The sequence below is a fragment of the Pristis pectinata genome, chromosome 1, assembly GCF_009764475.1.
Source record: "Pristis pectinata isolate sPriPec2 chromosome 1, sPriPec2.1.pri, whole genome shotgun sequence".
In the NCBI taxonomy this organism is placed as follows: domain Eukaryota; kingdom Metazoa; phylum Chordata; class Chondrichthyes; order Rhinopristiformes; family Pristidae; genus Pristis; species Pristis pectinata.
The window spans coordinates 61462887-61486479 of record NC_067405.1 but is presented as its reverse complement, the minus strand read 5'-3'; the positions used below and the strand labels follow the sequence as shown (position 1 = coordinate 61486479).

At 42.6% G+C, this 23593-nt stretch overlaps 2 protein-coding genes across 2 annotated transcripts; both read left to right on the top strand.

The window, feature by feature from the left end:
• The first annotated feature begins 207 nt into the window (after window positions 1–207).
• Window positions 208–5561, top strand: LOC127578578 (gamma-crystallin S-1-like). Its single transcript, XM_052030730.1, has 3 exons — window positions 208–255; window positions 3661–3903; window positions 5286–5561. Exons 1-3 carry the CDS (start codon window positions 208–210, stop codon window positions 5559–5561), a joined length of 567 nt encoding a protein of 188 aa, XP_051886690.1.
• A 7980-nt stretch (window positions 5562–13541) lies between these two features.
• Window positions 13542–17646, top strand: LOC127578567 (gamma-crystallin S-1-like). Its single transcript, XM_052030719.1, has 3 exons — window positions 13542–13614; window positions 15626–15903; window positions 17371–17646. The coding sequence occupies exons 1-3, from the start codon at window positions 13542–13544 to the stop codon at window positions 17644–17646; spliced, it is 627 nt and encodes a 208-aa protein (XP_051886679.1).
• Window positions 17647–23593: the final 5947 nt, after the last annotated feature.

The following is a 23593-nucleotide window of genomic DNA, read 5'->3' as shown; positions in this document are numbered from 1 at the left end:
ACGCTTGCTGTATCTGCCTGTTAGCTTTTAGTGATTCATGTACAAGGACACTTGGGTTCCTGTGAATACTAACACCTTTCAATCTCTCCATTCTTCAGACTCTGTTTGTGGTCAGTGTGAAAAGGCTTTTACACTGGGCTTGCAGTGCCCATCATGATTTAAATCAAAACTGATGGACAAATGAGAATCACAAACAAATAGGGAAACATGAGAGAGCTGGCTGGATCTTCACTGAGGGATAGTGCCAAACTGATGGTAGCGAGTGATAACATGAGGTAAATGGAAACAAAATTCATAAAGGATGCAACACTGCCTGTGATTTGCCTGTGTCCATTTAACACTACCATACAATGCCAAAACCTACCTGATTCAGAAAAGATAAAACCATAGGAAGCCAAGCTTTAGAAGATCATTTAGCCTGCCGTGTTTGCCCCACACTCCCATTTTTGTCCCTCCCATGAATCCTCATGAACCTGTCTCTTAAAATTAATTATGGGATATACTTGCACCATCTTTTCAGCTAGAGTTTATAAATTGCAACTACTTCAGTTACCAAAAATGTTCAGTATGCAACACGCTTCTCTGCACTGATTTCCAATGTGCATACTCTGCCAATGTATTATCCTGTCCATACCAGTCTGAAGCCTATAACGATTCTCACTTCCATATTCTGCATCACCTTTGTGTGATCTGCAACATCTCTGGGTTATTCCTAAAAATTAAGAGGAGCAACGGACTTGAGATTAATAGATTTTTAAATATGAAGTGAATTGAGGAAAGTAATGCTGAGGTTAAGGACCAGCCATGGTATTATTAATTGATGGCGCATACGTGAAGGCCAATTGGCCAACCCCTGCTACTATTCGTATTGTTCTTATGACTAAAACTAAAGCTGGAGACTTGTTTACAAATTTAGAAGGCGAAAGTTGCCCAAAAAAATCCTTCCCTGGTTGGCAGGGTCAAATACACATTATAGCAGCATCAGTGTGTTCTGCTCTGCCTTTGAAATTCATTCCATCGAGTTCAATGGAATGAGATTTGGAGATGGAGCACATTGTGCTGATGCGATTATACAGTTCATTTAGTGCTATTGACTGGGGATGAATTGTTAGGCAAATATGGATTAAGGCTACTGTATTTCAATTTGGCACATCAAATATTTTTTTCCTGTGATCTATATGATTGATAGTCACAAGTTCGAATGCATATATACTCAATAGGACGGAAATATAATTGTGTATGAAAATGTGCAAATAAGAACATAAAAATATAAGAAATGAGAGCAGGAGTAAGCCATTTGACCCTGTAAACTGGATCCGCCACTCAGCAGAATCATGGCTGATCTACTCCAATGTCACTTTCCTTGATTACCTTGATACCTGTTGATCTCTGTTTCAAACAAACTCAGTGACTGAGTCTCCTCAGCCCTCTGTGCAGAGAACTCCAAAGATTCACCACAGTCCTCATGGAGAAAGGTTTCCTCATTTCACTGCTAAATGGCCGAGTCCTCATTGTGAGGCTGTGATCTCTGGACCTAGACTCCTCAGGAATGGAAAACAACCTCCCTGTATCCAACATGTTGAGCCCTGCAAGAATACAAGAATCTGCTCTTACTCTTGTAAGTTTTTGAGAGTGTTCCACTTGCCAGATATGATTAGCAACAGAGGGAAGACAAGATTGGAACTGTGTCACCATGGGGATTCAAGTTTCTTGCTTTCCATTAGTGGTTGGCGTAACGCTTTACGGCACCAGCAACCTGGGTTCAATTCCGGCCACTGTCTGTAAGGAGTTTGTACATTCTCCCCGTGTCTGCGTGGGTTTCCTCCAGGTGCTCCAGTTTCCTCCCACGTTCCAAACGACGTACAGGTTAGGAAATTGTGGGCATACTATGTTGGCGCCAGAAACGTGACGACGCTTGCGGGCTGCCCCCAGAACGCTCTACGCAAAATGATGCATTTCACTGCGTGTTTCAATGTACATGTGACTAATAAAGATACCTTATTATCACTCATGAGCACCGGGTGTCAATGAGGACCAGCATTCATTGTCATTTCATTGCGAGCACTCAAGTGGCACCTTCCGGACTGTCTGGGATGCTTGTGGGGGGGAAGCTGTAATATTGCTGCTAAATTGGCTGTTATCTGGACCTCTAACACTGTGAATGAGTGAGATCACAGGCATGGCAATGCATGTTTCCATGAGAGGGTGGAGTGTGTCTTGGAACTCACTCTCAGGTGGTAGGCTACCTTACTGACTGCTGCTCTTGTCTTTCCAGATATTACCTGCCAAGGCTTTGCCTTATAAGAGGGAGGGACCCTTGACAAGTTGCTGTGATCCAGTCTGTAACTGTTCTGCCAATGTTTCCATGCAGTTAAAATTCAGGGTAATTGACAGAAATAGCAATGCTGCTTTGTGCTGACGGTGGTTAAAACTGAATTGATAAATGCTGAAACATTTTCGGGGTTGTAATTCAGAGATAAGTAGGGATCATTGATTATAACTCCAGGACTCATTTGTTATTGCCTTCAAAATTGTCAAGGACTCCTCTTGGAATTCCAAATTATTTTCATGGATGACGGAATATCTTTGTAAGGTCAGGAGTTGTGTTCCTGGCTACACAAGTGTACCCCTTAAGATTTCACATAAGTTGAGACAAAGAGTTTGTCTTTCATATTCAAAGTCAGAGTTTATTGTCACATGCACAGGTCCATATATGCACAAGTGCAATAAAAAACTTGCTTGCAGCAGCATCTCAGGCGCATAACATCATATAGGCAGCATTCACAAGAAAAACATAAATAAAACATAAATTAAACATAATTATTACAAGAAAGAACACAATTAGAACAAAATAAAACAAAGTCCATTTTAGTGCAAAGTTCCAACTTCTAACAAACTTTGACAGATGTATTGTTGAAAGTGTCCTAACTGGTTGCATCATGGTCTGTTATGCCAATTTGAATGCACGGGAACATAAGAAGTTGCAGAGACTCTGCCCAATACATCACAGGCACACCCCTCCCTACCATCAATAGTAGCTACAGGAGTCTTTTGGCTTGTAGTTGAATTCCTCACCCACATCAGTTTTTGGTCAATGGTAATTCACAGGATGTGCAATCATAACACAATGTCAAGATACCTGGTGAAATTTCCCACAACTGGAGATAGTTATTGGCAAAGTGCTGTATGATGTGAAGGGAACTTGCCACTTATCTCTTCTAGTTCAAAGGGTACCAGGTTGTGCTGCACTCAGGCACAGTACACCAGTTTGGATAATGTAGACTAATCATTGTTCCAAAACTGTTTTGCTCAATCAACAATTAAAGTGACAAAACAGCAAAATAAAAAGAATCAATGACACATCAGGTGTCTTTCAAGTGCTTTTCCACAATAAACTTTAACGTGGGTTTCATTGATATCTGCTGAATTTCAGTCCTGAATCATTAGAATAACAAAAGTATAGCCTAGTGAGGCTTTCTGCCCAGCATATAAATACCAAGCTGCGTGAGGCAGTGCTGCACACACTCAGTTACTCAGCTAACTGTGAACTCAAAATGGGAAAGGCAAGGGTGATTCAGTTTATGAACTATATTAGAATTCTTTGGTGAATATTTCCTAGTTTGATCACCTATTAATTTATGGACAAATTTCTCCCCACAGATCATCTTCTATGAGGACAGGAACTTCCAGGGTCGGCACTACGAGTGCAGCACCGACTGTGCCGACCTGTCCCCTTACTTCAGCCGCTGTAACTCCATCCGCGTTGACAGTGACTGGTGGGTGGTGTACGAGAGACCCAACTACATGGGATACCAGTATGTGCTGAGCAGGGGCGAGTATCCTGACTACCAGCGCTGGATGGGATTCAATGACAGCATTGGATCATGTCGCAGCTACCCATATGTAAGTTCCTTTTTTTGGTTTTTATGTTTTACCCAGAATGAAGGGTAGAAGAGGATTTTACTTGATATCTGATTTCTCTTTATCAACTGTGGACAGTTTTTGGATGCTTTTTGTATGTACTTAGCATTTGTAAGCGGTACATCGAAGTAACCTTATGTTTATAATAAGAACGAAGATACACAGCTTCGATCTTGGAGCTAAACTATCCAGCTTTAAAATCTACAGACAAGGTGGTCTGCACATAACTGTAAAGTTTATGCATCATTTGATAAATTGGCTCACAGTAATTAACTATGTAGAACTGAAAGGTGAATTATATGACGGGAACACAGAGTGTAAATGAATCATCTACAGCAAGATTTACAACGTGCCAATGAATACCTAATTATTTATAACAATTCTTCCACCTATACTAAAAATGATTTTAAAATTAAATGAGGGAAATACCTCAAATTTGAATCTGAGAATTAGATATCTATAATCAACTCATCTATTGTATGCTCCAAAATGGAATCAATGAATCAGTCCCAGGAGCAAAAAAAAGCAAAAAAGCAGCACGTGCTGGAAATCTGAAATTAAAACAGAAAATCTGTCAATACGCTGCAGTTCATGCATCATTTGTTGGGATTTCAGGTCGATGTGCTTTAAGTAGCAGAGAAGGAACAGAATCTCTTCTTCTGAGCTGGCATGTTACAGGCATAGTAGGAGTCAATACTAAATTCAACAAATTCGGATAACCAGCCTCTCCCCTTTTGTATCAGAACAAGCCGGTTCTGATGAAAGGTTATCAATCGAAAATCTTGATTCAGTTGTTCTTTCTTCACAGACAGTGTGTGATCTCTTGGGTTCTGTGGCATTCTCTTTTATTTCAGATTTCCAGCCATCTGCAGTTCCAGTGTTATTTTTTTCTCTCGTCTGCCCCATTCACCTCCTTCTGTTTGCATCTCCTCCAGAGAGACCATCAAGCCTTCACCTCCATTCCTCAGTCTGCACCATCATCACTTACACTATTCAGCCTCTCTTGTTCACCGCACTATCACAGACATTCCTTTTGTTCTCTCCATCCCTCTCACTTCTCAGCAAATTAGCATTAACTGCTGCTCCCTCCACAGCTGCTGCCTGACCTGTAGAGTATTTCCAGCTTTTTATGATTTTATTTGATGTCCTAGACCTTCCCCTGTGGTTCTGGTTCAAGTCATGTGAGAAATAGATGCTGACTTCAGCTATCAAATAATAGTTGCTTCAACAGAGCTTACTGGACCGCCTCTTGTGGTTCAGAAACTTATCTACACTCCACCTCCCAACCCCCATGTATGCTCCTGTCTCACCAGGAGGCCAGGATTCTAGACAATGACCCAATTATACTCTTCTTTCTATTCCAGTACCGAGGAGGCACCTACAGGATGAGGATTTACGAGAGGCCTGACTTTGGAGGGCAGGTGATGGAGTTCATGGAGGACTGCCCCTCTGTCTATGATCGATTCCGTTACCGTGACATCCACTCCTGCCAGGTGATGGATGGTTACTGGATCTTCTATGAACATCCCAGCTACAGAGGCCGACAGTACTTCCTGAGACCCGGTGAATACAGGAGATACAGTGACTGGGGCGGATACAACTCCATGATCGGGTCTTTCAGGCGCATGAGGGACTTCTAGATTGTTGCTGCAAAGAATGATCTTGCCTTTCTGAAATAAGAATAATAAAGCATTATTCACTTCACTGCTCTCATTGGTTTCTGTTTTTTGTTTTCTGTTGAAAATTCTGTAGATAACAATGATATCTAACTTGCAATGAAAAACGCCTTTTCCCATGCAGCTGAAATCGGGCATAATTAATTATTCAATTAAATACAGGGGGATTCAGTCAAGCTTTCTTCATTCAAGCAGCACCAAAATGTTTCGAATGCAGTTAAATGTAGTAAGGAGTCCCAACATCTTCCAGCTACCAGGCTTTGTTGCCTCAGCTGATGTAGATCTATGTGAGCAGACCTTGGATTCATGGCCAGATTTTGCACCACCTGGCCCTCCTTCATCCTTGCTTCCCATGCGTTCCCCCACACAGCTGCACTACACCCTGTGGCCGTGTGGCTCCCAATGATCTGGAGCCCTCGATCAGGAAGGAGGAGCAGTCCGAGTGGTGCCTGGGCTCAGCCAGCACCAGCTGAGGCTTCACTTCCTGCAGCCCTAAGTGTCCGTTCGACAGCTAGTGCCATCGAGATTAGCCTTCCAGTACCTGTAAGTTCTCGGAAGGTCTGGCACACTTAAGTATGTTTTAAAACAAAAAAAAATTAAAATAATCATGCTTTTATAAAATACACCTGATTTGGGTAAATTAATTTAAAATGTGAATATTAATCAAAATAAATGGTAAAAAAGGACTTTCCTTCACTTATCTTTGTAGGAAGGTCAGATGAATGGGGTTGCCTCTTGCAGTTTCCATAAAGCTGGGAATCCAGGTACAAAATGTGTGATCCACCTCCCCTCACCTCCTCCCTCGCCTCCCCTGAGCACAGTCAGGAATTGCTCCTGCTCTCAGGGCCTAGTCCTGGGGTGAAGCAAGGTGTCAGTGATGCCTGGTTCATTGTCTCATGCAAAAGGTGTCACCTCCAAAAGTTTAGCACTGCCTTAATGTTCTGATGGGAGTGTCAACCCAAGCGTTCATCCTTAAAGTCTCTGGAGTTGGATTCGGATTCACTTTGAATCCTGAAGTTTCTGACTTGGAGGCAGGACACTGTCAATCAAATCACTGTTGAAGCAAAAGCCGCGTTAATGCCTGTAACTTTCTGCTGGAATGATTCTTTTAACCTGCTTGTTGTCTGAGCATTTTATTATTCATACCTAACTTTATCATAGAGCCATAGAGTTACGTAGCACGGAAACAGGCCCTTCTGAGCTAGTCCCATGTGCCTGCGTTTGTCCCATATCCCTCTAAACATTTTCTATCCATGTACCTGTCCAAATGTCTTTTAAACGTTGTAAGCTTCCTCTGTCAGCTTGTTCCATACACCCACCTCTGTATGGAAAAGTTGCCCTCTCAGGTCCCCTTTAAGATGAGATATCTTTATTAGTCACATGTACATCGAAACACACAGTGAAATGCATCTTTGTGTAGAATATTCTGGTGTAGTCTGCAAGGGTCATCGCGCTTCCGGCACCAACATAGCATGCCCACAACTCCTAACCCCTACGTCTTTGGAATGTGAGAGGAAACTGGAGCACCTGGAGGAAACCCACACAGACACGGGGAGAACGTACAAACTCCTTACAGACAGCAGCGGGAATTGAACCTGGGTTGCTGGCGCTGTAATAGCGTTACGCTAACTGCTACACTTTTCCCCTCTCACCTTAAAACTATGCCCTCTATTTTTAGACTCTCCTACTCTGGGAAAAAGACTGTGACCTTATCTATGCCTCTCATGATTTTATAAACCCTCAGCCTCCTAAACTCCAGGGAAAAGAAGTCCCATCTTATCTAGCATCTCTTTAGAACTTAAGTCCTCCAGTCCCAGTAACATCCTTGTGAATCTTTTCTGCACCCTTTCCAGCTTAATGGCATCCTTATTATAGCTCGGCGATTTGAACTGTACACAAAGTGTGGTCTCGCCAGTGTCTTGTACTGTTGTTACATGAAGTCTCAACTCCTGTACTCAATGCCCTAACCAATGATGGCATGCGTGCCATATGCCTTCTTCAACAACTTGTCTACCTGCATCACCACTTTCAGGAAATTATGTATCTGTACCCCTCAGTCTGTCTGTTCTACAACACTCTCCAGGGCCCTGCCATTTACAGTTTGAGTCCTGCCCTAGTTTAACTGACTAAAATGTCACCTCTCACTTGTTCAAGTTAAATTCCATCTGCCATTCTGTGGCCCACTTCCCAAGTTGCTGTTCTAGATCCTGTTGTAATCTTAGATAGATAAGATAAAATATCTTTATTAGTCACATGTACATCTAAACACACAGTGAAAATGCATCTTTTGAGTAGAGTGTTCTGGGGGCAGCCTGCAAGTGTCACCACGCTTCTGGCGCCAACATAGCATGCCCACAACTTCCTAACTGGTACGTCTTTGGAAAGTGGGAGGAAACCGGAGCACCCGGAGGAAACCCACACAGACAAGGGGAGAACGTATAGACTCCTTACAGACAGCTGCCAGAATTGAACCCGGGTCACTGGCACTGTAAAACATTACACTAACCGCTACACTACCAAGCCTGCCTTTTCATTGTCCACTACACCACCAATTCTGGTATCATTCACAAACTTACTTTCCATACCACCTGCATTCTTATCCAAATTGTTAATATAGATGACAAACAACAGTGAACCCAGCACTGATTCCTGTGGCACACCACTGGTCACAGGCCTCCAGTCTGAAAAACCACACTCCACTACCACCATCTGTCTCCTTGCACCAAGCCAATTTCTTATCCAATTGTCTAGCTCACCCTGGATCCCATGTGATCCAACCTTCTAGAATAGCCTACCATGAGGCCCTGCCCTCTTCAATCTTCTTTGTTAGCTCTTCAAAAATCTCAATCAAATTTGTGAGATGCAATTTCCCATACACAAAGCCATGCTGACTATCCCTAATCAGTCCTTGCCTTTCTAAATGCTGGTAGATCCTGTCCCTCAGAACCCCTTCTGGTATCTTTCCCACCACTGGTCTGTAGTTCCCTGGCTTGTTTTTGCAGCCCTTCTTAAATAAAGGCAAAACGTTAGCCATCCTCCAGTCTCCCGGTACCTCACCTGTGGCTAAAAATGATACAAATATCTCTGCCAGGGCCCCTGCAATTTCTTCCATAGCTTCCCATAATGTCCGAGGATACACTTGATCAGGCCCCAGGGATTTATCCACCCTAATATTGCTTAAGACCACCAGCACCTCCTCTTTTGTAATGTGGATATGTTCCAAGACATCACTGTTCATTTCCCTTAATTCCTTAGCATCCATGACCCTTTCCACAGTAAAGACAGATGAGAAATATTCATTTAATGCCTTGCCCATCTCCTGTGGCTCCACACATGAACGACCACATTGATTCTTTAGGGGACCTATTCTTTCCTTATTTACCCTTTTACTCTTAATATATTTGAAGAATCTCTTAACATTCTCCTTTACTTCATCTCCCAAAGCTATCCCATGTCCTCTTTTTGCCTTCTTGATTTCCCTCTTGTACTCCTACATTTCTTACACGTCAAGGATTTTCACTTGATCCCAGCTGCCTGTACCTGACATATAGAACATAGAACAGTAAAACACACAAAAGGCCCTTTGGCCCACAATGTTGTGCCAACATAGCTATTCCCTCCTACCTACAGAATGCCCATATCCCTCTATTTTCCTCTTATTCATGTGCCCATCCAAGCCCCTCTTAAAAGCCCCCAGTGAATTTGCCTCCACCACTGTATCAGGCAATGCATTCCAGGCATCCACCACTCTCTGAGTAAAAAATGCACCCCTCACGTCTGTTCTGAACCTACCCCCTCTCACCTTAAGTGCATGCCCTCTGGTATTTGATCGCTCAATGGTGGGAAAAAGATATTGCTTGTCCACCCTATTGGTGCCCCTCATAATTTTATACACTTCCAACAGATCACCCCTCAGCCTCTGCTGCTCCAGAGAAAAGAGCCCAAGTTTGTTCAGCCTCTCCCAATAGCACATGCCGTCTAATCCAGGCAGCATCCTAATAAACCTCCTCTGTACCCTCTCTAAAGCCTCGACATCCTTCCTATAGTGAGGTGACCAGAATTGCATGCAATACTCTAAATGCGGCCTAACCAGAGTTCTATAGAAATGCATCATAACTTCCTGACTCCTATACTCAGTACCCCGACTAATAAGTGCAAGCATTCCATAAGCCTTCTTAACCATCCTGTCTACCTGTGTAGCCACTTTCAATGAGTCATGGACTTGCACCCCAAGGTCTCTCTGCTCTTCAACACTGTTAAGGGTCTTGCCCTTAAGAGTGTACTGCCTCTTGACATTAGTCCTACCAAGGTACAACACCTCACATTTATCTGGGTTAAACTCCATCTGCCATTTCTCTGCCCACATCTGCAACTGATCTGTATCATGCTGTATCGGTCGCCAGTCTTCTACACTATTCACAACTCCATCAATCTTGGTATCGTCTGCAAACCTACTAACCCATCCATCAACATACTCATCCAGGTCATTGATGTACATCACAAACAGCAGACGTCCCAGTCCAGATCCCTGCGGAACACCACTACTCACAATCCTCCAGCCTGAATAAGTCCCTTCAACCACCATCTTTTGTCTTCTACGGACAAGCCAGTTCTGGATCCACACACAACCAATTCTCCACTGACCCCATGCATCCAAACTTTCTTGATTAACCGATTATGTGAGACCTCGTCAAATGCCTCACTGAAGTCCATATAGATGACATCCACAGCTCTACCTTCATCTTTCTCTCCCATCACCCTGTCAAAAAACTCAACCACGCTAGTAAGACACGATTTGTCCCGCACAAAGCCATGCTGGGTTTCCCTAATCAAGCCATTGGATTCCAGATGCTCGTATATCCTATCTCTAAGAATTTTCTCCAGCAATTCCCCTGCAATGGATGTGAGACTCACCGGTCTATTGTTCCCTGGATTTTCCCTCATTCCTTTCTTAAATAGAGGAACAACATTAGCCACTTGCTATTCATCCAGGACCTCACCCGTGGTCAAAGAGGACACAAAAATATTGTTCATTCCCTAGCAATTTCCTTTCTCGCCTCCCTCAGTAACCTGGGGTGTATCCCATTGGGCCCCAGGGACTTATCCACCTTAATACTGTTTAGGAGACCTAACACTACCTCCTCCTTGACCTCTAAATGTCCTAACATTTGTGCCCTCAGTTCTAATTTCTGCGTCCTGCATGTCCCTTTCCTGGGTTAATACTGAAGAGAAATACTCATTCAGAACCTCACCCACATGCTCTGCATCCAAACATAGATTCCCTTCTATATCCTTAAGTAGTCTTACCCTTTCCTTCGTTATCCTCTTATTCCTGACGTAAGTATAGAATGCCTTTGGATTCTCCTTAATCCTACTTGCTAAGGACTTTTCATGGCCCCTCCTGGCTTTCCTAATTCCTTCATTTCTAGCTTCTCTATTGTCCTCACATGCTCTGTCTGATCTTAACTTCTGAAGCTCTGCATACTTGTCCTTTTTCTTCTTGACTAAGTTCATTACTTCTCTGGACATCCAAGGTTCCCTTATTTTCCCATTCATGTCCTTCCTTCTAATCGGGACATACTTGTCCTGTACTCTGTGTATTTGATCCTTAAACACTTTCCACATGCTCGATGTGGACTTTGCAGCAAAAAGGTTTCCCCAGTTTACTCTACCTAGTTCCTGCCTTATGCCTTCATAATCAGTCCTGCTCCAATTTAAAACCCTCCCATCAGCCCCATACCTATCCTTATCTATAACTATCCTGAAAGTGAATGAGATGTGGTCACTGTTCCCCTATTGCTCACCCACTGATAGGCAAGTCACCTGGTCAGGCTCATTACCCAACACCAGGTCCAGAATAGCCTCTCCCCTTGTTGGACTGTCAACATATTGATTTAGGAACCCCTCCTGGATACACATAACAAATTCTGCCCCATTTAACCCCCTTGCACTAAAAAGGTCCCTATGTATATCAGGGAAGTTGAAGTCTCCCATGACCACAACCCTGTAATTTTTACACATTTCCCTAATCTGTTTGCATATCCGTTCCTCAATGTCCCAGTGGCTATTGGGAGGTCTATAGTACACCCCCAAAAGAGTGATTGCACCCTTCCTATTCCTGAGTTCTACCCATATAGACTCTGTGTCCGAGCCCTCCATTATGCCTCCCTGGAGTGCAGCTGATATATTATCTCTAATTAGTATTGCAGCTCCTCCCCCTCTTTTAACCCCCTCTCTATTCTTCCTAAAACTTCAAAACCCTGGTACATCGATCACCCATTCCTATCCCTCGCTCAACCAAGTCTCCATAATGGCCACAACATTGTAGTTTCATGTACTGATCCATGCTCTAAGTTCATCACTCTTGCCCATAATATTCCGAGCATTAAAGTACAAACACTTCAAACCATTCGTCCCATCACATCAGTTATTAGGAATCTGCCTAACACTACATTCCCTGACATCAGCCTTCTTGCCCGTTCCCTCACTTACTGACTTGTTGTTTCGGTTCCCATACCCCTGTGAAGCCAGCTTAAACCTTCCCCAGTAGCATTAGCAAACCTCTCTGCCAAGATATTGGTTCCCCTCCAGTTCATGTGCAACCCATCCCTCTTGTACAGGTCACCCCTTCCCCAGAAATAGTTCCAATGATCCAAGAAATCCTGCCCCCTGCACCATCTCCCCAGCCACTTATTTCTTTGTGCTATCCTGTTCTTCACTAGCTCATGGCACCGAGAGTAATCCGGAGATTCCTACCTGATTCCCTATACTCATTGTGTAGGACCTCTACCCCTCTCTTGCCTATGTCATTGGTACCAATATGCACCACGACCTCTGGCTGCTCACCCTCCCCCTTAAGAATATTCTGCAACCACTCCGAGACATCGAGGACCCTAGCACCCGGGAGGCAACACACCATCCTGGCGTCTCTTCGGCGGCAGCAGAATCTCCTGTCTGTCCCCCTAACTATCGAGTCCCCTATGACTATCGCTCTGCCTGATTTCACCCTTCCCTTCTGAGCCTCAGAGCCGACCACAGTGCTACTGGCCTGGCTGCTGCTGCCTTGCCCAGATAGGTCAGCCTCCTCAGCAGTATCCAAAGGGGTATACTTGTTGCTGAGAGGAATGGCCACAGGGGGACCCTGCACAGACTTCTTTTTACCCCTACCTCTCTCGGTGCTCACCCATCCACTACCTGAATCCTGCTCTCTGGGTGTAACCGCCTGCTCAAAAGTCCTGTCTATGATTCACTCAGCCTCCTGGATGATACTCAGTTCATCCAACTCCTGCTCCAGCTCCTTAATCCGGTCTTCCAGGAGGTGAAGTTGGCTGCACTTCCTGCAGGTGTAGTCAACAGGGAGACCATCAATTGCCCTGAATTCCTACATCCTACAGGAGGAGCATTCCATTGCTGTATCTGCCATCCTGCCTACACTGTATTAAGGGAATCTAAGACCACAGCAGCAACAATAAAAGGACAAACGTACCCTCCTTACCTGTTCTTTTGCCTCAGCCTCTTGAGTCAAAGCCTCTTGAGTCAAAGCCTCTAAATTTCCACTCTGACTCTAGACCACTTCAACAATAGCTGCTCCAACGATGGCCGCTCCACTAGACCCTACCTCCCTTTTATGGTTAAAAGCTCCAAGCAAATGGAGATAGAAACAAAAACTCAGCAGGTCAGGTGACTCTGCTCTCTTCCTGCTGCTACCACTTCCCACGCCTGTGCAATGCCTCCTTCTTTTCCCTGACCAGTGCCAGAATATTCCTTATCAAACAGAGTTCCCTAATCCTGCCGGCCTTGTCAGCAGATTTGAGGAGGTAGTTCATTAAACTCCACAAAAATATACTCCATTGAGAAATAAAGACTCTGTGAGAAGGATGATTTGTCCATTGCCAATGAAGGAGTCAAATTGGGAAAAGGAGTACAAGGTTAGGGGTAGGCAAGATGATTGACAAAGAATGGCAGAAAAGTTCAGTAGATTATAGGAGTAAACGGGCAAGAAAGAAAGCAACTGACAGTAAGAGCTACCATCTGTATAAAACAAGAGTAGCCCTGGTAAACATTGATCCCTCAGGATGAGACTGGGCAATTAATGATAGGAAATAATAATGAGGCTGAGACTTTGAACAAATATTTTGTATCTGTTTTCATTGCAGAATAATAGTAAAAAGCCAAGGGCATCAAGAAGGTAGGAAAGTAAAACAATCTTGCCACTAGGGAAAAGAAACCATGCAAATTAATGGCACCAAAGATCTACACGTTCCCTGCACCTGGTGGCCTGCATCCTAGGGTCTGAAATGATTGCAGGGGAAGAGGATGCATTGGCTGTGATGGGTGAGAAAATGGGATTGATAGGACTGCTCTGAGAGATAGTATAGACTCAATGGGCTGAATGGCCTCCAATATAGCAAGGAAAGTTTATGGTTTTCCCATATTAATCTACCCAAATGCATCACTTTTCACTTATCCACATTGAGCTCTGTTAGAATTTGTGTTGTTAGATTTTCTAGTCAAGACATTCACAGCTTTGAATTAAATCTTATGGTAGTTATTCACATCTGCGTAAATGGTGAAATATGAACAGGTGTGAATTTTTTACTTTGTCTATGACAGCAAGGGCAAGAGTATTGATGAATAAATGAATCAAACACATTAGTCTTCAAGGTGTCTTTTGCATTGTTACACATTGAGATATCTAATATATCAAAGCCTAGATATTTATCAAGGAGGAATGTCATTTGATGACACATTGTGAGCATGATGTCACTCAGCAACATCAAAGAAAAAGGCTTTAGTGGGAAGGATAAGTGCAGTTTCTGGAGAATGGGTAGCAGTCTTTGGGGCAGGAGGTCATTGGGCAGTCAGAAGCCAGACACCTACAGAAACCCATCAGTCTTCAACAAATATGATTGTTAATTGTATAAAAGCAATAGCTACTGAATTCTTGGCATCTGTGTAAAAAACTTCCATTGGGATTAACAAATTCAAGCCTAAACCACGAGCAACCTGTTAATTAAATTTAAAAAAAATCCTTACAACCTCTATCAGTGCTGCTCTTCCCACCTCACCATCTTGTCTATGCCATATGGCAACCTATTCCTGTCCTTATCCCTATCAACCACATTGGCATGCTTTGAGGCATCTATGAATGTTGCCCCCGATTTCATTTCTAAAAAAAATAAGAACCTCAACCAAACATTGACTCTTGTTCTCAAGTATAGAAAATAAAAGCATGGATTGAGACCATTTCAATTTTATCCCCACACTCTTGATGGTTGACATTATCACAGAATGTCAGATGTAGAATTAATATCATGAGAAAAGATTTGTACACATACTTCCTCATCTCCAAAGTATTCACGCCAGGAAATTCACTAGTCTCAGTTCCATAAAGTCCAAGGCACAAAGGGAAGGATTGAGGGTGAGAGGGACACTGCCCCACAGACACCAAATGTTATTTTTAAATCAGTCATTTCTGCAGTTTCATTTGTTTGCCGAGCTTATTTAAAACAATCATTTATCCCAGCCATATTACCAGAAACCATTTTGCACCCATACAATCCAGAAACTAGTCTTAGTACTATAAACAACATGTCATATACAAATTCATAATTAAAATATTCTGTTACAGTTATGTATGTCATCATTTGTGTTGAACAACATCCCACCAAGCTATATGAAACAGAACTGTGTGATTCAGAGCAGTGCAAGTTCCAGGACTACTTTGTTCAAATTACAAATAAAGTGACATGAAAACAAAATTGGAAGAATTGATGACACATTTGGTGTCTTTCGAGTGCTTTTCTTCCATAAATTGCAATTTTTTTTTGCTGATTTTCAGTAGTGATTCACTGTAATGACAAAAGAAAAGTCCACCGAGGCCTTTTTTCGCTCAGTATATAAATACCAGTCTTCACGAGGCAGTCAAACATTCAGTCGGTTACTGACCTAACTGAACTCAAAATGGGAAAGGCAAGGACAACTCAGTGTTTGTGCATTCTATTATATTACATATCTCCTAGTTTGAGCAATTATTAATTTACAAATCTGTATCTTCCCACAGATCATCTTCTACGAGGACAGGAACTTCCAGGGTCGGCACTACGAGTGCAGCACCGACTGTGCCGACCTGTCCCCTTACTTCAGCCGCTGTAACTCCATCCGTGTTGACAGTGACTGGTGGGTGGTGTACGAGAGACCCCACTACATGGGATACCAGTATGTGCTGAGCAGGGGCGAGTATCCTGACTACCAGCGCTGGATGGGATTCAATGACAACATCAGGTCCTGTCGCAGCTACCCTTATGTGAGTAATAATTTAATGTGTTATTTTCCTTACTGATTTAGTACCAGATATTAGTCATTGTGTTGGTAAATTGAGTTCATCGATGGTAATTCTTCAGTTGTCAATTTCCATTGTGTTTGGTCCATCAACCTGTCCTTGTTTTTTGTAACTGTTGTAAAGTGATACTGTCTGATACCTTACACTAAGAGAATTTTAACTCCTTTTGTGACCTGCAGTTGTTTGCAGAGTTGATGAAATCTTGCACACAGTGAGATTGTGGGAAGATTATTGATTGAAACATTAATTAGACATTGCTTATAAGTCTGTTATAAACTAATATGTTAATACTTATTTTATCAATCAACAGAAAATAATATACTGCATTAATTGACTCTGCTTGGAGAGGTTTTAATTAGACCATTACACTAAGCATTTTTTTAAAATAGAAGTCTTTTATCTGTATGTACCATTACATACTTTTCACTTCTTTACAAAACAAGATTACATGGCAGTGTACACTGTTAACAAGCCTTAAATATAATTCATTGGTTCAACTGATAAAATGTTTCAGCTGTGATCTCATTGTTCATGATCCCCAGCAAACCCATCCCATCTTTCCTACACAGACTAAATGGATATTCAGAATTATAGGAAGGATGTGGAAGCTTTAGAGAGGGTGCAGAGGAGATTTACCAGGACATTTCCTGGATTGGAGACCATGTCTTCTGAGGATAGGTTGAGTGAGCTAGGGCTTTTCTCTTTGGAGAGAAGGAGGATGAGAGGTGACTTGATAGAGGTGTACAAGATGATAAGAAGCATAGATCCAGTGAACAGTCAGAGACTTTTTCCCCAGTGTGACAACGGCTAACACGAGGGGGCATAGTTTTAAGGTGATTGGAGGAAGGTATAAGGGTGATGTCAGGGGTAAGTTTTTTACATAGAGAGTGGTGGCTGTGTGGAACGCACTGCCTGCAGAGGTTGTGGGGGCAGATACATTAAAGAGACTCTCAGATAGACACATGAATGAAGGAAAAATAGGGCGCTATGTGGGAGGGAAGTTAGATAGATCTTAGAGCGGGATAAAATGTCGGCGCAACATTGTGGGCTGTAGGGCCTGTACTGTGCTGTAGTGTTCTATGTTCTAATTTCACTTACGAATAAAATTACATTGAAGTATTTGACTGTTGACAAACCTGATATCATCACCCTGCTCAGCAGATTATATTTTCTAGTTTTGTTGATGACTTCAACTATTCAAAGTCAAAGTCAAAGTTGAGTCCATTGTCATATGTACAAGTACATGTCTGCGTAGGTGAAATGAAAAACTTACTTGCAGCAGTATCACAGGCACGTGGCATCACATAATCAGCAATCACAAGAAAAACAAATTAAATTGATTATTCCTATCCTAATTGGGTTAAGTTTACTGAACATGGACTAAATGCATGTTTGTGCTTGACCCCACTTACAATCTTCTTTCTATTCCAGTACCGAGGGAGAAACTACAGGATGAAGATTTACGAGAGGCCTGTGTTTGGAGGGCAGATGATGGAATTCATGGAGGACTGTCCCTCCGTCTATGATTGGTTCCGTTATCGTGACATCCACTCCTGCCAGGTGATGGATGGTTACTGGATCTTCTATGAACAGCCCAACTACAGAGGCCGACAGTACTTCCTGAGACCTGGTGAATACAGGAGATACGGTGACTGGGGCGGCTACAACTCAACCATTGGGTCCTTCAGGCGCATGAAGGACTTCTAATCTGCCATTGTAAAACATGAGCTTATCTTGCTAAATGATTTATCACCACAATAAAACATCTCTATCACACTACTGCTTACGTTTGCATCTTTATGGAAAGTTTAAACAATGGTGGTATCTCATAGTACCATGGAGAGTATTTTACCTCAATGTTCCTCCAAAATGAGTAAAAGATACAAAATATGTTTGGTTCATTGGAAGGTTCACACCAGAACTATCCATGGCTGACCTCCCTACCATTGGTGTGGCCACCTTTTTGGTCATTTCTGATTGGTATCATCTCCTTAGCCTGGACTTGTTCATGTTAGGTCTGCTTACGTGGATCTTGACTCCTGCAAGATTTATTTCTTAACATCAGCAACAATTTATATGGCACCAATAAAATTAGTAAAAAGTTCCCGCATAGATCACCGGAGTATTATCAAATAAAATCTGATACTAAACTGCATGATGATATATTATGTCAAATGACCAAAACTTTGTCAAAACAGCAAGTTTTATGAAGCAGGTTGAGAGAACAGAAAGAAATGGAGGTTAAGTGTTTTATGGAGAGAGTTCCCAAATTTAGGGACCAGGCAGATGAATGCACAGATGCCAACACTGGTGTGGTTAAAATGTGGGATCCAAAAAATGCCAGTACCAGAAGAGGTCAATATCTTAGAAGTATTGTAGAAAAGGAGGTTAGATGGACTAGGAAGACCAAGGAATAAACTGGCAAGCAAGGACATGATTTTTATAGTTGAGGCAAAGCTGGAGTAGAAGCCTGAAAAGTCAGTGGGCACCAAGGTAATGGCCGAGCAGGATTTGGTACACTTGGAAACACTTGAATTCTCAGTGGAGCTCAGAACTTGGAGCATCCACGCCCCAGTTATTTCTTCATCGTTTGAGCTGGAGTCCTTGAAAATCTGAAGGAATTTGGCCTTATAAATTCAACAAATGAGATTGACAATTTAACATAACAGATTTAAGAAAGAGTATTTGATAACTAAGGTCATGGAGAAAGAAGCCACCTTGTCCACAAATGAACGGACTCTGGTCAATTCTTCTGCATTTCAAGTCTCCAAGAAAATCTATTTGTTTCAAATGTAAAATCTTACAGGATTTATTTTTCTTTCTTTGGTATTCACAAAGAATATTCCATGAGACTGTAAAAGGAATGAATAAAAATTTCTCAGTGAAGCTTGTAAGAATGTATTTTAAGCAAGATTCCTGACATTACTCTGAATATCAAGCTCCTACATTACAGCACAGAAACAGTACTACTGAACTGTGAAGTACCTTTGCACACCCGGTATTGTTAAAGTGACAATATAATTAGAGGATAATTCAGTTTTCCTCCTGCCTTCTATCTTCTCAAGTACTAATAATAAAGAACATAGAACATAGAACAGTACAGCACAGTATGGGCCCTTTGGCCCACGATGTTGTGCCAAACTATATGAACACCTACTCCATGATCAATCTTACCCTTCCCTCCTGCTCAGCCCATAATCCTCTATTTTTTCTTACTTCCATGTGCCTATCTAAGAGCCTTTTAAATGTCCCTATTGTATCAGCCTCTACAACCACCCCCAGCAGTGCATTCCAGGCACCCACCACTCTCTGTGTAAAGAACCTACCTTTGACATCTCCCCTGAACGTTCCTCCTCTGACCTTAAATGGATGTCCTCTGGTATTGGCTATTGACACCCTGGGGAAAAGGTGCTGGCTCTCCACTCTGTCTATGCCCCTCATAATCTTATACACCTCTATCAAGTCACTCCTCATCCTCCATTGCTCCAAAGAGAAAAGCCTTAGCTCAGTCAACCTTTCCTCATAAGACATGTTCTCCAATCCAGGTAGCATCCTGGTAAATCTCCTCTGCACCCTGTCTAAAGCTTCCACATCCTTCCAGTAATGAAGTGACCAGAACTGAACACAATACTCTGTGGTCCAACCAGAGTTCTATAGAGCTGCAACATTACCTTGTGGCTCTTGAACTCATCCCTGACCAATGAAGGCCAGCACACCATACGCCTTCTTAACCACCCTATCAATCTGAGGGATCTATGGACTTGGACCCCGAGATCCCTATATTCCTGCACGCTGCTCAAATTCCTTCTATTAACCTTGTACTCTGCCTTCATATCTGTTCTTCCAAAGTATATCACTTCACATTTTTCCAGATTGAACCCCATCTGCCACTTCTCCACTCAACTCTGCATCCTGTCTATATCCTCTTGTAAACTACGACAACTTTCTACACTATCCACAACACCTCCAACCTTTGTGTCATCCACAAACTTACTAACCCATCTGCCCACTTCCTCATCCAAGTCATTTACGAAAATCACAAAGAGCAGGGGTCCCAGAACAGATCCCTGCAGAACACCACTAGTCACTGACATCCAGGCAGAATATAATCCATCTACTACCACCCTTTGCCTTCTGTGGGCAAGCAAGTTCCGAATCCATGCAGCCAATTCTCTATGGATCCCATGCCTCATGACTTTCTGGATGAGCCTACAATGGGGAACCTTGTCAAACTCTTTACTAAAGTCCATATTCACCACATCCACTGCTCTACCTTCACCTATTTATTTTGTCACCTCCTCAAAAGACTCAATTAAGCTCATGAGGCACGACCTGCCCCTCACAAAGCCATGCTGACTATCCCTAATATGACTATGCTTTCCAAATGCTCGTAAATCCTGTCCCTAAGAATCCTCCCCAGTAGCTTGCCCACCACTGACGTAAGACTCACTGGTCTAAAATTCCCAGGGTTATCCCTATTACCTTTCCTGAACAAGTGAACAACATTTGCCATCTTCCAATCCTCTGGTACCACTCCTGTGATGAGGGAGGATGAAAATATCATCATCAATCCCCCAGCAATCTCTTCCTTCTCCTCCCATCGTAACCTGGAGTATATTCATCTCAGCCTCAGGGACTTATCTATCCTAATGTTTTTCAGAAGCTCCAACACTGCCTCTTTCTTAACCTCAAAATGCTCCAGTACATTACCCTGTTCTATGCTGACCTCACATTCTTTAAAGTACCCATCCCTAGTTAACACTGAAGCAAAATATTCATTAAGTAACTCCCCTGCCTCCTCCACCTCCAGGCACATGTTTCCCCTTTTATCCCTGAGCAGTCCTGCCTTCACTGTAGTCATCCTCCTGTTCTTCACGTATGTGTAGAATGCCTTGGGGTGTTCCTTAATGCTACTTGCCAAGGCCTTCTCATATCCCCTTCCAGCTCTCTTAAGTCCCTTCTTAAGCTCCTTCCAGGCTACCTTATAATTCTTAAGAGCCCTGCCTGATTTTTTCCTTCCTAAAGCTTAAGTATGCTTCCTTCTTCCTCTTGACTAAATGTTTCACCTCTCTTATCAACCATGGTTCTTTTACCCTACCATCCTTTCCTTGACTCAGTGGGACAAACCCATCCAGAACCCCATGGAAGTGTTCCCTAAGTAGCCTCCACATTTCTTCTGTGCATTTCCCTGAGAACATCTGTTCCCAATTTACGCTTCCAAGATCCTGCCTAATACCGTCGTAATTAGCCCTCCCCCAATTAAAAACTTTCCCATATCGTCTGCTCCTATCCCTGTCCATAACTATGCCAAAGTCCATGTACACCCTAAAATGGGATTTTAGTAAATGATTTAAAATGGATAAAACTGGTTGTTCAATGCCACACAGGTTCAGATACAGGCAAATAATACATAGTTTGTTGCTTTTTCAAAAAGGACAACATACTGTAGGATTGAATTGAACTGCATCGGCCTTCCAGCTATGGGAGAGATCTTGATTTGGGCTTTGCAAACACCAAACATTCATGCCAGTACAACAATGGATAAATGCAAGACAGATTTTGTATTCCTCTGCCCCACCATCAGAACACCAAAGGAATCTCCAACCAGTCTGTGTTTTGTTTTCTCTACAGCCTTTCTTTACGGTTAATTTGAGTGATTGCTGGTTACCGAATGAGTGATTGCAGATTAAACTGGGATCAAATTATCAAGATGTAATGAACTCAATGACTTTATTTTTTTATTGCAGATGTCCGTGAAATGATTTCTGGAGTAATGTATTTGCTACAGCAATGAAGCAATTATCTTTACAGTAAACTTAACCATTTTCTCAAAGGATTATGTTTAGATGTATGCTGACTGAAGCACCTTTTCACTGTGCTTGAGAATGTCCTGGTGCATGTTAATGTATCATCAGTAATAAAATATGGATATCAACACTGTTAAAATACAGGTAGCTCTGCTATAATGCAACAGTTGCATTCCTAAGAAGCCTCATGTTACAGAAAATTACAATATAAAAACAATTGTGTCAATGGGAAAAAGGGGGTCAGTGGCTAGAGAGTTTCAGACTTGCAATAACAGTTATTTTTTCACGCAGGATTTTCAAAAATAAATGTCTTTTTAAAAGCTATATTTTTTGTTACTGCAAGCTAAAAATACCAAAGGCTGCATGTTACATTGTTTAATAGAGTGTCCTTGCACAAGTGTCAATAGAAGCAATTGCTTGTCAACCTCTAATGTCCTCCTGAGGCGAAGCTAGCCGCCTGTGTTCTTAAGAGACAATGGTGTCTGATTACCGCTGGGAGGTTACATAGAAACAAGTTTTTTTCCCAGGGCTGTTTTTTTTACCAAGACAGCTTCTTTTCTGCTTGTAATTTCCAAAGTAACTCTAATGTGGTTCTTTAGTTCCTGATCGAAATTTCATTCTAACCAATGCAGCCTGTGTAATACGAATAGTCTTCCCTAATTAGTGGTCAATGAGACTTATTCTGGCTGGCGATCCGTGACAAGTGGTGTTCCACAGGGATCTGTACTGGGACCTCTGCTGTTTGTGATTCAGGGAGTCCCCGACTTACGAACGCCCGACTTACGAATGCCCGTACTTACGAACTGACCTTCGTGGTCGGTTCGTAAGCGGGCCCGACCCCCGATCCTACCACGGCGGCGGTACATCTTCTTTGGCCCAACCCCCGGCCAAGTGTGTATGTGCGGACACTGTTTCGAGTTACATACAAAATCGGGTTACGAACAGTCTCAAAAACGGAACTCGTTCGTAACCCGGGGACTTCCTGTATGTATAAATGACTTGTATTAAAACATGGATGTACTAGAACAGGACTCAGGTTCTTCTGGGTTCCTTTCGAAAGACAGAATTGGTAATGAAAGACTCTACAATTTCACAAAAAGTTTGAGTAACTTTATTTCACACAACTAAAAGCAACTAAACACAAAGGAAACTACAGCTCTAACCACAAATCTAATCTAACCCAAATTAAAGGAAACAAGATCAAAAACCCAAACTCTCTAATTTAACACTTCCCTGGTAAAATCGAGCTCACGTTTGCATGCAGTTCTCAGTGATACTTATCAGCATCCAGTACTTAGCAACGTTGGGTCCTCTGCCACTCGGTCTATCGCCAAAGGGGAGCCCCGGGGTACTTCAGCAAGATGCGAAGGGGCTTGACAGTTGCCAGGCATTGGCCACGAACCAACCCTGGCAGAAGCTCCGAAGGACTCTCTTGCAGTGTGCATCTATATAGTCAAGGAGGGCTTTGTGCCCCATTTGGTCCAAGCATAACAGAGGATTCCATACCTTTGCTAAACCTTCCCATTGTTTTTGAGAGTCTCATCAGTCATTAGTGCAAGAATTATAAAATTATGAGAGGCATGAACAGATAAAAATTCTGATCTTCCAGAGGGCAGGTGGCTCCATGAGAGTGTAGCCAAGAAAGGTTTGTGATGAACTCAAACAAAGCCTTGGGATCTTGTCTGACGGGGCAAATTAACACTCCCCATTGTCTTGCTTGGCTGAAGCATATGCTGATTGTTTTGCAAAGCTGCCCGTTTAACTGCACCTGACTAATGCTTGGGTTTACCTTCCACATTGATGTCTTGCTGTTTCACATGGGTTCAGTAACTCCTGGGAAAAACAAA

What these genes read in the sequence shown, in the direction of transcription:
- LOC127578578 (XM_052030730.1), top strand. Translation starts at nt 208, where the DNA reads ATGAGAGAGCTGGCTGGATCTTCACTGAGGGATAGTGCCAAACTGATG. An exon ending in GGGATAGTGCCAAACTGATG is followed by an intron (nt 256 to 3,660) that starts GTAGCGAGTGAT and finishes TTCTCCCCACAG; the next exon opens with ATCATCTTCTATGAGGACAG. An exon ending in CATGTCGCAGCTACCCATAT is followed by an intron (nt 3,904 to 5,285) that starts GTAAGTTCCTTT and finishes TTTCTATTCCAG; the next exon opens with TACCGAGGAGGCACCTACAG.
- LOC127578567 (XM_052030719.1), top strand. Translation starts at nt 13,542, where the DNA reads ATGATTGACAAAGAATGGCAGAAAAGTTCAGTAGATTATAGGAGTAAA. An exon ending in AAGAAAGAAAGCAACTGACA is followed by an intron (nt 13,615 to 15,625) that starts GTAAGAGCTACC and finishes TCCTAGTTTGAG; the next exon opens with CAATTATTAATTTACAAATC. An exon ending in CCTGTCGCAGCTACCCTTAT is followed by an intron (nt 15,904 to 17,370) that starts GTGAGTAATAAT and finishes TTTCTATTCCAG; the next exon opens with TACCGAGGGAGAAACTACAG.